At 46.7% G+C, this 18693-nt stretch overlaps 1 protein-coding gene across 1 annotated transcript in view; it reads left to right on the forward strand.

The window, feature by feature from the left end:
- SORD (sorbitol dehydrogenase) overlaps positions 1–4913 on the forward strand; it is a 37588-nt gene extending 32675 nt beyond the window's left edge. The window contains exons 8-9 of the mRNA XM_045528099.1: positions 2399–2520; positions 3446–4913. Of these exons, the coding sequence (XP_045384055.1) occupies positions 2399–2520; positions 3446–3611 (288 nt within the window). The 3' untranslated portion in view covers positions 3612–4913. The remainder of the gene's footprint in view (positions 1–2398; positions 2521–3445) is intronic.
- Positions 4914–18693: the final 13780 nt, after the last annotated feature.

Below are 18693 nucleotides of genomic sequence, written 5' to 3' on the forward strand. Positions count from 1 at the left end.
CGCAATTTATGGGAGGTTGACAGGGAGTTATGCGGGTGGGAGGAGGGAGTGTCATTGACAGGTCAAGGTATGAGGAAAAGAGGGGAAAAAGAATAACTTCTAGATTCTGAGCCCTACTGTATGTCAGGTGCTCTGCTGGGCACTTTGTAAACATGATGCCTAATCTGCACAATAGCTCTGAAAATCAGTTATCATTTTACACCAGAAGAGTTGTGGTTTCCCGGAGGCAAGTCACCATGACCTTAACCTCTGACTCGAGCAAACCACCTATAAGTCGAGTTGGGCTGAAGCCCAGCCCTGCCTGGCCCCAGGGCCTGAGCTTCCCCAGCTGCCTGCTTAGGAGTTGAGCCCCAACCACAGCTGTGCAAGGGTGGGAAGGGCTGGGTAGGGCGGGGTAGCAGGCAGCTGCCACCACCGGGGACTCCCGCCTCTGCCTCCCAGGCAGCATCCCACAACAGCATGGGCTTCCTCCTTCCTTCTGAGTCACAGCTGGCTCATGCTCGAGGACACTCTGCAGCACTCGAGGCCATCTGGGCACACTGGCCCTCGAGCTATGCGGCACGCTCTCAGGCCTGGCACCCGCAGAGCTGCCTGGCTTCCTCCCACCAAGGTGTCCAGTGGCACTAGGGGCTGAGGAAGTGGTAGAGGTTGGGGAGCAGGTGACACTTCAGCCCTATCCTGAGTTTCAGCTAGAGCCACAGACAGGGGCCACCCTGTGGGAAGGAGCAAAGAGAACCTAAAACTCAGAGAGGGATGGTGGGTCTTTGTGTGGTCTGTTTACCCATGGCACGTCATGGGCACCTGCAGTGTGCCAGGCTCTGTACTGGGCACTTTGAGGGCTATGGCAACGAGTGCGGTGTGCCTGTTTTCTTCAGGTTGTTGGTTGGTAGGTCAGTGACCTCCATTCCACAGAGAGGCAGTATAAGCTGAAGGAGTTAAAGGACAAGCTTTCCTTCCTCTTCTGCCCTTCCTTAGAGCACTTGGAACAGCTGGCATCTCCAGCTGTTGATGATGGGGGCCTCGTTGCCAGGCTGCCTGAGGTGGGTGTGGAGGTGAATGACCCAAGGGCCTCACCGGGCCTGAAGCAGCATCTCTCCTGACGTGGGGAGTGGAGCCACCATGCATGACAGGTGCTGTAGAATACAGGCCACCAGTGGGCAGGTCAGGCAGCAGCACCAAATATGGACAAATCTGAGCATCACCTTCCTGCCAGGTCATGACAAAATAGTGTTTGCGAGGAGACGTGGCAGATGCCTTGGGCTCAAATTGATGTCATCTCCTTGGTGCAGAGGCCACACCCACAGGATGATGGCCAGGTAGCCTGAGCATTCCTTGGCCTGTGGTTAGCAAACTGCTGGTGTCCTGGCAGCTTGGGATGGCCAGTTGTTGATGTTCCTCCTCATCCTCAGGTACAGAGGGAGTGCTGATGGGGAAACGGTTCCCCCAGAAAACTGGCAGAGAGGGTAAGCCCAGGGTTCCACGACTCAAAAGGAGCAGTGCCAGGAGTCCCCCCACACTAGCCATGCCCCGAGTTTTGCCTCTGTGCCTCGCACTGGAGGGCTCTCCCCACGGCGTATGCTTCCTCTCAGCGAGGGAGGCTGTGATGGGTACCTTTTCACAGCTCCACCATTTAGCTCCTGGAATGGTCCCCATAAGTGCTTGCTGCTGCTGCTGCCTATGATGGAAACAGCATGAACGAATTGCCCATTTTTCTGTCTCTCACAATATCGAGCACAGTGATACCCAGAGAGCTCTGGAGCTGGGACAACAGTCTCATGGAGTTATGTGGAAATCATCAGGAGAAATTTCATTGCTACCCCTGCAGGAACTGATAAGGCAGATAAACATTCCAGGAAGACAAAATCCATTATGTTTGGGATGAATCTCTCTGGCACAAAAATATTTCTAATGGCCAAGCTGCACGTATAAAGCCATTTTTAAACCACAGATTCCTGGTAGCCCTCCCCATTTGTATGGCATGGGGTAGTTTCTCCCCACTGGTGAGCTAAGAGGGTGGCTCCTTAGAGGCGGGTGAAAGCCCTGCCTTGTGGAGCGGCACTGTGGAGGAGGAGCAGGTGCTGAGACGTGGAAGTGGCTGAAGCCGGTATCTGGCTGAATTTATAAAGCTTTGGAAGGTGCCCCCACTGTGCCTGGTTCTCCATTGGTCAAGTGTATTATTTCAGGATCTTTAAAGCAGGTAATGTTTACTCTGCTGCTCTGGTGGGTATGGTTGACCTGCTGATGAGTTCAGCGGTACAGCAAGAATCCTATTCTCTGGAATCTTGGATACCCATCAGATGAAGCCAGAAGACGTCTGTGTGACAACAGTGTGCTATTGTAAGCAAGAAGTCTGTGTTTTCTTATCTTTTGAATTTTCTTGTTCTGATCTCCTCTTCAGGCCACTCATTCTGGTGGGACCCTGGTGCTTGTGGGGATGGGCTCTGAGATGGCCACTGTACCCCTTTTGCACGCAGCCATCCGGGAGGTGGATATCAGGGGCGTGTTCCGATACTGCAACACGTGAGTACGCTGTGGGTGAGCCCGCGTGGCGAGCCTCCAGCCAGACCGGGGCAGGCCCCACACTGCCTCTGGGACCAAGAGTCTCTGCCTGTTTATTCATGAGGGTCACTCCTTGGCCACACTGATGGTTGTGTGATATGATAGGGATCCAAAAGAGAGAACATTCATTCCTGGTTAAAGAAAGGGAGGGACACAAGGACAGAGGGAGGAGCGGAGAGAGGGAGGAAAGGACAGGGAGGGAGGGAGATTGTGAAGCACGTTCTTATTGAGTGTCTGCCACTCACCACCCAGGCCCTCTCTTTCCATTTCCTTAAGTGGCCAGGTCTCCATTATCCCCCTTTAAAGGGAAGAAGGAAAGGAGGACAAAAGTAAGAAATGAAGTCCTGTGGCCCCCATTTTGGAGCCCCAGGGCCCACCCAGGGGAGCCTGGGGGTTTGAATTCACCCCACCCATGTTCTGCAGCTCCACCCTCTCCCCTGCTGGGGCCCTCTGTCCGGACATCCCTCCCAGCAGTGTCCCTTATTCCCAGGGTTAGAGTCTGCATCTCCATGCCCTCAGCAGAGCGCCAGTTTTCTAGCAAACTCTACCAAGCAGAGCTGCTAATGGGTATGACTGGATTATCCTGCGCCACCTCCCTGTCGCTTATCTGCCTTTTCTCAGTGGCCTCTGGAATATGCCTTCATGCCGAAGAAATTGTGGTCGTCACGGCAGGCATGGCAGTGTAAGGGGTGGGGGCAGTGGAAACAGGTCTGTACCCCTGTAAGCCATGAGGTCCTTTCCTCCAGTGTTGGTCTGTAAAATTGGCCTTGCAGAACCACAGTGCTGTAAATAAATATGGCCAAGCTGATCTTGTGCCTGGTAGTTTTGGGGAACCTGGCTTTGTCATCTTGAAGGCTGAATTTGTAATGTTTGTGATCTTTTCCAGGTGGCCAATGGCAATTTCGATGCTGGCATCTAAGTCTGTGGATGTAAAGCCCTTAGTCACCCATAGGTTTCCACTGGAGAAAGCTCTGGAGGCTTTTGAAACATCCAAAAAGGGGGTGGGGTTGAAAGTCATGCTCAAGTGTGACCCCGATGACCAGAATCCCTGATGTTAATTGGACTCGCCCTCATCCCCCCTCTCAGCACCTCAGGGCTAACAGGCTGGGTGGGGGATGGGTGTGGGTTTTGTTGCGGGGTAAGTTTCTTTTGAATGGTGAGAATAATTAAAATAATTCCTTATAAACAGAGAGCCTTACTCAGAGGAGTTAGTTTTCCTTAAAGTCACAAGTAGGGATAGTTTTGGGGAACTTGTAGCCTGAATGACCTGTTCATGCGGAGGAAAGGTCAGCAAGCAGAGCAGGATCTGGCAGGCAGGTGCTGGGAAAGGCCCTTGTTCCTGGAGTGCCTTCCTCAGTAAAGGGAGGAATCGGGCTCTTGGGTTCCTGGTTCCACCACGACCAGCCAAGAGGCACGTGGAGGCTGAGTTATGAAGAGACAACTTTGTCAAGACTTAACAGGCCCAGAAACTGATTTTCATAAAAATCTGCCACTCAGTGTCTGGGATGAGGGATTGTCAGCAGTTTTAGCTTAGAGCGCAATGTTTCTAGAGGTTAGTGCTGTTTGGTTTGATGATAAAAGGAGAATAAGAAAAGGGACTAACTTTCCTGGGTCCAGGATAATTTTAAAAACAATGAAATGAATAAAACCAAAATTTCATGTGAGATCAAACCAGCTTACATTCCCCAAATTTGGAAATAATGAGCGGACTCCTCAACACTTCTTAAAGATTGCCTGCTCTTCAGCTGCTGAGAATTGTTATTTCATTTGCCAGGTGAAGAGCCACCTGCCCACCCAACACCCCCACCCCTACCCTTAGGCACCTTCCCTTGTCACTAGGCAGCCAGGAATCTCCCAGCGGAGGACATTTATGGGAAGACCTTAAATAGTGCCTCTGACTAGCCCAGGAGGGTTTGGTCAGCTCACAAACTTCCCCACCGCACAGGATTAGGATTAGCATCCGCTCGTAGGCTCACACTCTGATTATTAGACAGTTCCATTTAATTCTGGTTATTATAAACAGAACATCTTTCCCCCTCTCGTAGCCAGTTAAGGCTCTCAGTATCTTTCTGTTGGAATGATATCTCTGAACTTGTCTTATTTTAATTGTTGGGTTTTTCTATGTAAAATTTGGATCCAAATTACATCATGCCCACTTGTCACTTTGAGATTGTTAATGAAGAATGAGGATATAACAGCTGTGACATAACTTGGGCTGTGGCCTTTAATCCCTCACTTCAGCTGCGGGTGGAGGGTGAGTTTAAAGAGGTTCTGGTTTTCTTGTAACTGGATAAGACCTGTGCCTGGAATTTCTCAAACAGCTTTGGGTAATAAATTCTGTCGGTGGTGTCTGACTCCTGCGTTTATGCCCCTATAGAAGGAAGAAAGGACTTAGGTTAACTGTTTCACAAAGGGAAGGATCCCAGGATTTTTGAAGGTGACACATTTTCTTCACCAACTATAATTTCATTGACTATTGGAAATTTACATGAATCATCTCTAATCCTCATAGGAAACCAAATACGTATGATTATTTTGCAGATAAGGAAAATGTAAGTGCTGGAAGAGAACTTAAGACTATCTGGCACAACCCTTCAGTTAACAAGGGAGGAAACCAAGCCTCAGATTGGGGAAGTGACTTGGCAAATCACGCAGTAAATTAGTGGCTGGCTCAGGATTAGGTAGAACCCAGGAATCCTGGCATCAGATCTTTTATAATGTGCAGCCTCTCACAGGCCTGATGAGTCCAGACACAGAGGACAGAGCCTGCTCCCACCCCATCACCCCCACGAAGCAGCTCTTCCCGACCAGAAGGTGCGCTGATTGGCCTCGGCAGGAGCACCATTCACCATCTACACACCTGTACCCATGTACCTGCTTTCAGGTGCCCAGGGAAGGAGTTCAGTGTCTGACTGAGCCAGTAGAGGAGAGGGAAGGGGCAGCAGCTGCACTAGGGAACATCTCATGTCTTGGACGCACTTCAGTGGGCATTGAGCTCCTCGCCAAGCCACTTCACTGCTGCCACTTCACTCCTGCCCCTCCCTCAGCCTTCCGAATAATTCAGTGTGTAGAGGGAGACAAGGATGGCAGAGACCTGCCTGCCACGCAGGGACAGCCTTGACCAGACTTTGCCACTTGTAGCCAGGCCCAGCCTTGGTCCTAGCTATCTGAGCAGAGCTAGATGGGCATTGCTTCCCTGTTATTTGACCTCTGAGCCCTGAGCCTAGGCTGACATCATGCACAGAGGATAGTTATTGGGAAAGGCAAATATCCAATACGCCCTGTCTGCCTCCACCTCTCCTGACCTCTTGCCCCACCAACTCCCTGATAAGTCTCCTTTGCACAAAATAGGAAACAGAGAAAAGGCAGAACTGTGCTTTGCAAGGGAGTCTGGGAGGGGAAGATGGCCAGAGAACCAGGGATTGAGTCCAGAAGTGACTTCACACCACCATCTGCTGTGGCCAAAGGTGGACCACAGGAGGAAATTGCAGGATCCAGTGTGTCTCGTTTGTCCTTTGGGGTGCATGGGGCAGCCTTCCCCTTCTACCATCCAGGTCTCCTGCAGGGTCCTTCCCAGCTCTCTGCCCTTGCACCCCCTCCCTAGTGCTGGTAGTACTGGCTGGGTGGGTCCCTCAGTGTTGACTAAAAGCGAACCAGGTGCCAGGAACTGGTGACAGAGCACACAGGCAGCCTGACCTCTCAAGGTTGGGGAGTTGTGGGGAATTCATGTTCTTGGTTCCGGGACTGATTCATTGAATTAATCAATGTTGATTGAGCTCCTAGTGGAAGTGGTGGGGTGGTAGGAGTGACTTCCTGGGCTTTCTGCAGCCCCTTCCATGCATTTCTACACAAGGGAAACATGTATGTGTATTTATTTATAAACATAAATGGGAATGTACTTCACCTACTTTTTTTCATTTTCACTCAGAACAGATAGGGACTTTTTTTTAAAAATCACAATTATTAAATAATTCCCATTATTATACCAAAAAAAGCTAATAATTCCTTCATATCATCTGACACCTAATCAATCTATGTCAAATTTTCTTTAATTATCTAAAAAAAAAAAAGGAAAGTTTACTTTTTTACCCCCAGTTTGCTAAAATCAGGATCTAAACACATTGCATGTGATTGATATGTTTTCTAAGCCTCTTTCAATCTATTATAGGTCCCCACTCCAGTTAGGTTTAAGTGCCTTTGTTATGTTGAAGAAACTGAGTCCTTTGTCTTCTAGATACTGTTTTGCAATCCTGCTTGTTTTCATTTAATAAGTAGCTAAATTTCTGTGTCAATGATTATGCACATCATTATTTTAAAACACCATATTCCATTGTTTGGGCATACTATCATTTATAAAGCAAATCATAATATTTTGGGTATTTGGGTAGTTTACAGGGTTTTGCTCTTATGATGAAGTTGCAATGACTACCCTTGCACATACATTTTTGTGCTCCTGACTTATTTCCTGAAGTTGTGTTTTAGAATGAAAATAGCTGGGTTAAAGGGTAGACACATTTTAAAGGTGACTGGTGAGACAAATATTGATATTGAGAAAATCTACCAAGAAAATCTCTGGGAGTGCCCCAGGCCACGTATGACGTGAGAGGACTCTGGGGTCAGGGGGGTTCTCAGCAGCTGCTGAGGATGAGGCCATGAAGCCACCGTCTCTCTGGCTTCAGACTAACCTTGGGAAAGCGGGTCACAAATTTTCCGGGCCTTAGTTTCCTTATTAGTAAAATTGGTGGTCCCTTTCAGCTCTAGGACTACTTCTAGGACGTGACAAAAAAACACCCCTGTAAAGGGCTGGCATGGACTTCCTAGGGCACTGTGGCCCAGCTCCTGGGAAGCAGTGGACCCCCATCGATGGACTTGTGCTGGACACCTCCCGGCACTTCAGTGCCAGGGGATGCTGAGCACTCTTCACTAGACTTTAGTAAGTCACCAGGAAGAAGTAAGGATGGTGTGTGTGGAATGTGCCCTTTTGGCTCTGGCCTCTCTTAAATAGGTGCAAATCCATGTGATATAGAATGAATTGGAGTAGATATTGTCTTAGTCCCTTTTGTGTTGCTATAACAGAATACCTGAGACTGAGCGATTTATAAGAAAAAGGGTTTATTTAGCTCACAGTTCTGCAGACTAGAAAGTTCTACAGCATGGCCCTGGCTTCTGGCGAGGGGTTTTGTGCTGCACTATAACATGGCAGAGGTCACAGGGGAAGCAGACACGTGCGGAGGGGTAAAACTCAAGAGACATCCTGGGTTTATAACAACACACTCTTGTGGAACTAATCTATTCCCAAGAATGAGCCAGTCTTGTCAGCGCAAGAACTCACTCACTGCTGTGAGAACAACACCAATCCATTCATGAGGGATCCCATTAGGCCCCACTCCCAACATTGCCACACTGGGGATCAAATATCAACATGAGACGTAGTGGGGATAAACTCGAACCATAGCAGGTATTAATATGCAAATCCTGGATTCTCAGACCCCAAGAGACAAGGCAATTTTAGGACCCTTGGCAATTCATAGGACCCTTAAGGAATTTTGTCTTCTGAGCAATTCAAATGCAATTGTCATGTTGCCATTTTATTGTCTTGCCACATAGATATATTTACTGCTGTGCTTATATAGCCTAACAATACTGTATATATTATATACATATATATATACTTTTTTGGGAGGGGAGACAGGTCTCACTCTGTTGCTCAGGCTGGAATGCAGTGGCCCATAGTTCACTGTAGCCTCAACTTCCTGGGCTATGTTGCCCGGGCTGGTCTCGAACTCCTGGGCTCAAGCTATCCTCCAGCCTGGGCCTCCCAAAGCGCTGGGATTACAGGGGTGAGCCACCGCGCCCTATACTGTATAGATTTTTGAATGTGCTTGCATATCTGTGCTATCTGCTTGGTGACAGTATGTGTCTGTCAGTGTATATAGTTCCCATATAGTAGTTCCTGGGAACTTCTATTATCGAAAAACTGTTATCAGTAAGTAGAAGGAGAGTAATGAGGAAAAAGCTGAGGCAAGAAACTAGTAATCTAGGGCAGAGTAAAGAAAGTGACTCAGCCGTGCCCTCTGGGGACTGGGGCTGCTTGTTCCGAGAAGCCGCGAGGCAGGCGTTCAACACAGCACAAGGACAGATGGGCTCTTGGCAGAGGTCTCCCGGCCAACCCCAGCTTGGCTTCCCCTGCACCACATACTAAATGTCCACAACTCACTGCACACCCAGCAAAACTAGGACCTGGTAGCTCCGCCATGGGCGGTGCAAAGGCAATATATATAACCAAAGTATTTGTACCACCGTAATACTCTGAAATTTAAAAAATTAAAAAAAAAACAACAAAAAACCTTAGGACCTGAAGAAGGCCCTTGCTCTGGCCATGCTGCTTTCTCCCAGCACAGGGCTCCCAAGACAGTGATGTTTCCAAGGGGAAGACAGGCGTTGCCAGGGTGGTTGGCTGGGGAAGTTTCTGTCATCAATTTGTGTCTTGCCATGCCTGGTGGCTGACTGGAGGAAAAGCTCCCCTGCATTTGGAAAAGGCTCTGTAAAGGAGGCAGCCGGTGGGATGTTGGATGTCCTGGGCTCCCCATGGTAAGAAAGAGGTGGGTCCACATAAGGCTACTCCACTTCACTAGAACCTTGAGCAACTCACTTGACTCCTTCGAGCCCCAGATTCCTTGTGCTTTACATGGGAAAACCTCAGGGTTGTCATAGGGACAGAATGAAAGAATTTTGAAGTTCTTGGTATGGCAAATGGCACTGAGTGTGCTTAAGATCTTATCTTTCTGCCTGTTAAGTAAGCCGGATAGAGGATCCCTAAGACTTTTCCATCTTTGAGCCCTGAGTCTACAAAGGTGCTTTGAAAGTAGGTGGGAAGTTTCCAGGGTGGCAGAAAAGCCTCAGCCTGGCCATGACCCAATATCCCAGCTCTTCCATGAACCCCACCAGGGCAAGAGAGATGCCACCAGACCTGGAGGCCAGGCAGGGAGGAGGAGAGGAGCCAGGTAACCGCACTCGGGAGCTGCCTCTTACCTGCCTGCTTTGCTCTGCCCCCTGCAGCCACCCAGAGGAGCCCCTGGACCTAGGAGCCCTGCTGGTTGGTTCCCACTGGACAGGAACTCCCAGAAGCCACGGCCAAGCCTCATGCCTACATTATGGAGATATCACTCGCTGGCTGGCACAGTGCCTGGCACACATATAAGGAGCTCTGGAAACGTCTGTAGCCCAATAAATGACTGGACCTCACTCTCAGCCGAACTGTTCCCATCCTGCCCATCAGCCTGAGCTAACCCCAGAGGGGCTGGGAGTCCTCAGGGAGCTGTCTCAATACTGTTGACTTGCTGTGTGGAAGGGAAAGGCAAGCCTCAAGGACCAGGAGGGGCATGTCCAGAGACTGCAGCAAGAGGAGGGGTCACCTGGGCCTAGAGCCCCCTCCCCGGAAGCCCATCAGAGATAGCCCAGGGCCAAATAAGATGGGGCAACCGAGCTGGATCTCCCTGAGGGGAAGGAGTGGGGCCAGCTGCTCCCCCTACACCTCTCTGGCTTGTGAGGCAAATTGGGGGGGACCCTGTGGTGTGGTAAGAGTAATGCCGGGCCAGAGGCAGAGTTCTGAGTTTTAGGCCAGCCCCTCCCATTAGTTTCAGGAGAGCCATTTCATTTGTATATGTTCTTGAGCATCCACGATGGGAGTCAGTAAAACCTCTCTCAGAATTGTTGTCGTCTGTCTACACAACAGAATACCAAGCTTCTGTGGGACAGAATGAGGGAACAGTCATAACAGCTAACCCCAAGTGCCTATTATGGGCCGGACACGCTTGTGAGAATGTAGACATCCTACCTTCTTTGACCCTCCTGGTAACCCTGTGACAGTAGTATCATTGCTCCTATTTTAAGGCTGAGAAAACTGAAGTACAGAGGGATTAAAAAAGTGCCCCAGATGCCACCCCACCAACATACATATGTTTGAAAATGTATGGAAGATCATGTCTAGAAGGATGGACACCAAAGTGTTAATGGTGGTTAACTCTAGAGGAAAGGATCTGGAGGTTTTGTGTTGTTTGAGGGGAGAGGAACAGGAGGACTTTCATTTTTTATAATATAAATTTCTCTATCATTCAAAACTATTTTTTTGCCATGATCATGTATCACTTTTATAAGTTAGGAAAATTAATAAGGAAGTCACAACTCACTGTGGCTTTCAGGCACGAATGCAGAACACTATGAGTGGTGACAGCGGCTCCCAAGGCAGAGGACACTTTTCATTCCCAGAAAGACTTGGTGTAGCCACTTCCCAGGAACAGCGGGAGGGAGGGACCCACATGCTTACAATGACAGCGTCTGGACAGGGCGCTCTGTTAGATCATGGACCTCACAGGTCCCTTGTGAAGCCTCAAGGACCAAGGGGGGGGGGACAGTAAAACAGACCCTGTAAACAGTGGTTCTGAGAAGTCAGCTGCATCCTCTCATTGGCTCTCGGCCTTTTTACCTAGTCCTCCACTTTACCTGATGACCAGCAGGTAAACTATTAATACCCACAGCAGGGCAGACGTTGGCACCTCCCAAGGTGTGTCTGCACTGTGGGTCTTAGCCGTGTTTTATGGACTCTGTGTCAGTGAGTTTTGTTTTTGAATCAAGCCAGAGGAATTCAGCTGGTACTTGTTTAAGGCTGTTATTCTGATATCTGTACCTCCACCATCTCTTGGACTGGGCTTTGTTACTTCCTTATTTTGCCTTCTTTCCCCTGTATGTGATTTCTGTAGAGGACTTTCTTTTCTGGGTCCTTTTAAATTAGGTCAGAAGAAAACATTACCTCATCTTTCTAGTTTTTAATTTTTATTTTTTATCGATTTTTTTTCTTTCTAGTGTTTAGACTGGTTTTTACCATAAGAAGCTTTAACAGAATATCTTTTATCATTCCTACTATGAATTTCTACTCACAATTATCTTTGAATCGTGTTTTAGGGAAATGTGGAATTAAGCGTTTCCTCCTCCAGCCTTACTCACCCTTTGGTGTTAACCGGTCTAACGACCCATGGGCGCTGCCTTTTGCACCTGTAGTGGTTGTCGCAGCCTCGTATCTGATCCGCCATTTAATTCGATCTCACACCATCAGACAAGTCCTCAGCTCGTCTTTCCAATCACTTCTCTGTGTTCTTGGCCCCACTTTTCCTAATGATGAGTCCTGCACCTGAGGACTTTTGTTGATGAATTCTTTCAAGGCTTCCATTTCTTCAAATATTCTTCCAAAGGGGGAAAATCAATCCAGGTACTAACCTTATGGTGCTCATTTCTTTTCCTTCAGGTTATGGGCTTTTCTTTCACACTACTCTCTTCTCCAAGGCTTGACAAGTGATATCCAAAGACATTTAAACCAAGCCTCTAAAAGGTCTCTTTCCAGCCCCTATCACTGCTCAGTAAGTACTATTCTCACATTTACACGGTACTAGTTGATCTCACCTCTGAATTCACAGAGTTGGCAAGTGGGTATGTAGAGAAGTGTCACGAAGGATCATACTGGTCTCTGAGCTTTACAAACATTATATCATTTTACCCTCACATTCGACAGGAAATTGAGGCTCGGAGCAGTAATGGAATCTAAATAAAGATAACCGGCACATCAGGATCTGAGCGCCAGGCTGGTGGCTCCAAAGGCCGTTCCCTCAGCCACGATGACGCTGTATTTTCTTCACGATATTCGGCATCATTCTGTTGCCCTTGTCCCTTGTCATTCTCTTTATGTAGTTGCTGGACCCATCAGGGCTTTTTTCTTTTTTTCTTTTTACATTATGATCAACTTTTTGTTTAATTTGGCTCTTTTTAGATCTTCTGTGCTAGTATTCTTGGCATTGCCAATTATTTGTTCTTCTCTCTAATGGAGTTTTTAACTCAGCCGAAAAATAAAACATCCCTACCTTACTTCAACCACCATTTTCCTAGAGGCCTCATTGTTAACAATCTGGAATGTATCCTTGCAGATATATACACCAAACACTGTGTGTGTATAGACACACACACACTCACACAAAACACACACACATATACATACACATAGATATAATTTTACAAAAATGGGATCTATCCTAGTTACACAGTCAGCCCTCTATGTCTATGGGTTCCACATCCATGGATTCAACCAACTGAGGATTAAAAATAGGAAAAAAAATTCCACAAAGTTCCAAAAAGCAAAACTAGAATTTGCCATGCAGCAAGTACTACATCGAATCCATGCAACTGAAGTGATGCATAGGCATTTTATTAAATATTATAAGTAATCTAGAGATAATGTAAAGTATACTGGAGGATGTGTGCAGGTTATATGCAAATATTATGCCATTTTATACCAGGGACTTGAGCATTCACAGATTTTACTATCCTTGAGGGGTCCTAGAACAAATCCCACACGGATACTAAGGGATGACTACACATATTTCCATGTCAGTGCATGTACGTCATATTTATTCTTTTTAATGGTGACATATTATCATAACATCCATTGAATGGATGTATGTAACATCCACTGCACATAACATATCATCCATTGTATGGATGCACCACATATCATCATATATCATTTATCATTCTCCTGTTATTGTTTAGGTTTCTTCCAATATTTTGGAAGAATTCATTGTATTTATTAATATAAATACAAGATTATACATATATCTTTTTGTATAAGTGCAAATATTTCTGTAGAATTCTTAGAAGTAGGAACACCATGCTGAAGGCGCTATTAACACAATTATCAGTATCACTCCTATGATCTCTTGGTGGGGAGGGAAATATATTTTTCTCTTTTTCGTTCAGAGTAAATGCTATTAAATCAGTGGACATTTGTAATTCTTCAGTATCTCTCCCATTGTTTCTTCCTTCTTCGGGCTCCTTTTAATCACCTTTTCTGTTTTGGTGGTGAAATATTGATTTTTTTTAATTTTTAAAAGTTTTGGCTGGCGTGGTGGCTCATGCCTGTAATCCTAACACTCAGGGAGGCTGAGGCGGGAGGATCACTTGATGTCAGGAGTTCAAGATCAGCCTTAGCAAGACCGAGATGACCCCGTCTCTACTAAAAATAGACAGAAATTAGCCAGGTGTGGTGGTGTGCACCTGTAGTCCCAGTTGCTGTGGAGGCTGAGGCAGGAGGATCATTTGAGCCCAGGAGTTTGATGTTACCGTGAGCTAGGCTGATGCCACAGCACTCTAGCCCAGGCAACAGAGCCAGACTCTAAATAAATTAAAAATGAAAAGTTTTGACACAATCAGCCATCATTAAAAAATAATACAAAATTGAATTTGACAGCAGTCACCACTATAACACATCAACTTTGGATTTTTCTGTGATGGCCTCCAATCCTTGTACATGTATAATTATTACTATAATTATATGCAATATAATCTCTACTTGTAGGCTTGGTGCGGTAGCTCACACCTATAATCTCAGCACTTTGGGGAGCCAAGATGGGAGGATCACCTGAGGCCAGAAGTTCGAGACCAGCCTGGGCAACATAGCAAAAAAATAGAAAAATTAGGCTGGTATGATGGCAAATGCCTGTAGTCCCAGCTACTCAGGAGTCTGAGGCAGGAGTTTCACTTGAGCCCAGGAGTTTAAGACCAGCCTTGGCAACATAGGGAGACCCCGTCTCTACAAAAAAAAAAAAAATTAACCAGGTGTGGTGGCAAGAGCCTGTAGTCCTATAGTCTCAGCTACTCAGGAAGCCGGGGGAGGCAGGAGGACCGCTTGAGTCCACGAGTTTGAGGCCGCAGTGAGCTATGATGATGCCTGGCACCGTACTAGGCAGTGGAGAAATTGACCTCGTATGATCTGTGTTCACAGCGGTTGTTCAATAAATACCATCAGAACAATCAACAATGGGAAATAAACTATGAAAATGCCTGATTGCTTCTTATTCTCCTTCCTTTTTTATACCTTCATGGGGATCAGAATGGAAAGAGCAGGGACTCAGAGATACCGTAAGACCTGAGTTCAAACCCTGATTTTGCCTGTGGGACATTCACTCTGAGTCTCATGTGCCTCCTCTATAAAATGGAGGAAATATCTGCTCCAAAGAGTTGTGAGGATTAAACGAGGCAGTTTATGTAAATGTGTTGTAGGACCTAATACGAAGTAAACCTATAAGTGTTAGTTCCCTTTCCCCAGACCATTTAACCTTGGATAAAAGGCCAAGGAAGCTGTTTTCCAAATATAGGACTTCCACCCATTTGAGATAATGAGTGCAGAAGGGAACTGTGAGATTTCAGGTCGGGAAGGGGTATTAGCCTAATTCCTTTATTTTCTTGGCGAGAAAATTGAGGCCCAGAAAACTCTGGTGACTTTCCTCAGGACACACAGTGATTTTATTAGTAGGGCTGGAAACAGAACCCAAGTGCCCTGATTCCAGCATCCAGTGCATTTTTGGGCAGCTGTTCCAAGAATCTCACTCCCGGACTTTCACTCTCAAAAAGGGAGGACCCTCATGTTACAGTTCATCTGCGGTCACTGTCCAGGGAAGACAGGATTCCTGTGAAGTGAACTGGAGAGATTCCCAAGCCCTTTCCAGCTTCCTTTAGACTAGATGGGGAGTCGGTCAGCTCATCTTATCACAGCCCATTCCAGGCAAGGCTGGGATGGGTTGACTTCCAGAAGATTGTGGTGGTTGGGGGAAGGGGTTTCTCTGGGGGGTAGGGCAGGCCTCATCCCTGAGAAGACTGTGGTGAGGAGTCAGACGGGGGACAGGCCTGGACTAGGAACAAGTCACTTACTATCTGTCAAGCCCCACATACCCCAAACTTCTCAGAATATGGAGCTCTGCCTTCATAGCCTCAACTTCTCTTACTAACAGTAACACTAATAACAATATTACTAGGTGCCAGGTGCGGTTTAAGGCTCTCCATACGTTAACTTTGCCTGAACCCTTGCAACCTGCTTTTGAGAGCAGGATAAAATGGTAGTTAAGGGCATGGTCTCTGGTTAAACTTTCTGCGTTCAAATCTAGTCTCACTTACAATCTGGGTAACTTTGAGCATGTTGTTTAAGCTCTTTGTGCTTCAGTTTCCTTATCTGTAAAAAGGAGATAGTGGTTATTCTCAGGATTAGGTGAGTTAATACATTTTGAATGCAAGAGCACTGGGTACACAGCAAGCTCTGTGTGTGTTAGTTGTTATAATCTTGCTGTCATCTTCTTAGGGGCCTTCCCTTAATCATCGTATCTAAAAAGTCCCCTTTAGTCACTCACTATTATTTTATTGTTCATTATCTTCAAAACACTTATGATCTGAGACCTCCTTCTCCTCCTCCTCCGCTTTTTCCTTTTAACTTATTGATTGTTTGCTTCCACTAACATGCGGTTTCCATAGAAACCGTGCCTGCGCCTGGACATAATAGATGCTCAGCACATAGTTGTTGAATTGAATTGAATTACATCAGTGGATCTTCTCAAACCCTATGAAGCATCCTCACCCCTCTCCCTATGCTGCAGGGCTTATGTTGGGCTTTGTCCCAGGGCCTAAGACCAACATCTCTGTGACCCAGAGTAGAGGTGGTTTGCTTTCTTTTACACTGTTCACATAAAAATTTTCATGAATTTTCTCTGAGTCATCTTTCCCCAGTCTTCTTTCTCTGGAATGTTTTTGTAGCCTCCCTTGTTTACATGTTTTGCAGAGTCTAATCTCTCACCAGCACACACTTATGCGCTTGATGATCTCACTTTCTCAACCCAAGGGCATGTTGCTCGATGGCTGCATGATCCTGCCTTCTAGCCCACTTTTCCCTGAGAGAGTTGGTCACAAGACCTCAGGAAGTGTGGGACCAGTATAGGGTCCTGGAAAATGCCCATGTTAAAGACAATTTTGCCCTCTCTGCAAGTCCTTGACTTTTATCCCACTCATTCAGTGGCTTTCTGGGAATCTGTACAGGGTTGAACAAAGCAGCCAGATCGCATGAATACGTGCCTAGGGCTGACACCTTGAGCCTGGCTGGGGTGTGGAGTCAGGGCTGAGGCCAGGCAGGCTGAGTGCTACCTGAGGCTACTCAAGATCATGATGGCATGTTCCTCTGTCCAGAGTGGCATTGCCTGGAGTCCGGGCAAGAGTTAGCTGGAGATAGATCTTCAGTGATCACACGGTCTTCAGGAGACCCTCACTTGGCCCCTACTGGGGCAGAGAGATCAGGTTTGAGGAGGGAGTGCCATGGATAATCATGACAGCAATGTGAATGCCATTCTCCAGTCTAGCAAGGATAGGTAGATTATGATGGGACAGATAAATATTTTGAGCAGTTTTTAGAAAGAAATAGGAAGGCACTGATGGGTCAGATTTGGGAATAAACCTAAGGCTAAGACTGAAGGGGCTGGAATTCAGGATTAATCACTGGTTGTGTACTTGGTGAGGGGCAGGAGGGCTGGAAGCCTGGAGGCCTGATGTTATTGGTAAATAAGTGGACTAATAACTCACTGCACACTACAATTGTATAATGCATTCTCGTACCTTTTTTCTTTTTCTTTTCTTTTTTTTTTTTACCAAGCATTTCAAGCAAACTTTATTGCTGCCTTAGCAAACAAAGATTACAATTGCTCAGTTCTTAAGGTGGCCCTCCAAGTCCCCAGAACAGAAAGTGGACTGCTAATGCTGTAGAAACCCCACTGGAGGAAGTCTTCCGACCATCCTTAAGCACGGTGGCAGTCAAAGGACAAGGGAGATCCTCCCAGCAGAAAGGCTCTGGAGCATCCAGATAGGGTGACTAAGGAACCTATTCCACAGCAAGAGAAGGGAGCCAACAGAGGTCTCACTGTTCCTGTTTATCAGCCTACAGGATGTTGCTTTCTCCTCCATAACCCATTTCTTTTATTTATTTATTTATTTATTTATTAATTTCAGCGTATTATGGGGGTGAAAAGGTTTAGGTTATGTATATTGCCCTTGCCCCACCCAAGTCAGAGCTTCAAGCCTGTCCATCCCCCAGACTGTGTGCACCACACCCATTAGCTGTGAATATACCCACCCACCCCCATCTTCCAGACACCTGATGAATGTTATTACTATATGTGCAGTTAAGTGTTGTTGATCAATTATTACCAATTTGATGGTGAGTACATGTGGTGCTTGTTTTTCCATTCTTGGGATATTTCACTTAGTAGAATGGGCTCCATCTCTACCCAGGATAATACAAGAGGTGCTAGATCACCACTGTTTTTTGTGACTGAGTAGAATTCCATTCTCATACCTTTTTTCGTCTGTATAATTGTCTAGGCCCATATCACTATCTCACTTCTCAATACCCTCACAGACATTTGAATAAGGCTCAGAGAAGTTAAGGGATTTTCCTCCGTGGCTATTTACGGTGAAATTGGCACTAGAATCCAGGTCTCTTAGCTCCTGATTTGGTGCTCTTCCAACTTTGTCAGAGAGATACCTTCAACATAGACGGTTGGGACCCAGAGGTATTTGGCCTGCTGAAGAGGTAGGGTAGGGCCAATGTGGAGAGGAGACTGGTGCAGGGATATGGAGATGGCCCGAAACTCTCCCTCCACAGGTCCTGCTAGCGAAAGAACTCTATGATCTAGCACAGCGGTTCCCAACCTTTTTGGCACCAGAGACAGGTTTCATGGAAGACAATTTTTCCACAGACTTGGGAGGGGGAGTGGTTTGGGATGATTCAAGCGCGTTACATTTAATGTGCACTTTATTCTATTATTATTGTTATCACTTGCCACTCACTGATAGGGTTTTGATATGAGTCTGCAAGCGATTGATTAATTATGATCTCTGTGCAGTCAAACCTCTCTGCTAATGATAATCTATATCTGCAGCTGCTCCCCAGTGCTGGCATCACCTCAGCTCCACCTCAGATCATCAGACATTAGATTCTCATAAGCAGTGTGCAACCTAGATCCCTCACGTAGGCAATTTACAGTAGGGTTTGTGTTCCTATGAGAATCTAATGCCCTGCTGATCTGACAGGAGGAGGAGCTCAGGCAGTGATGCGAGCAATGGGGAGTGGCTGTAAATACAGACGAAGCTTCACTCACTTGCCCACTGCTCACCTCCTATTGTACCCCGACAGACCTAGCGATTCCACTCCTAGATAAATACCCAAGAGAAATGAGTGCATTATGGCCATCAAAAGATAGGCACAAGAATGTTCAT

The sequence above is a fragment of the Lemur catta genome, chromosome 1 (genome assembly GCF_020740605.2).
Source record: "Lemur catta isolate mLemCat1 chromosome 1, mLemCat1.pri, whole genome shotgun sequence".
NCBI lineage: Eukaryota > Metazoa > Chordata > Mammalia > Primates > Lemuridae > Lemur > Lemur catta.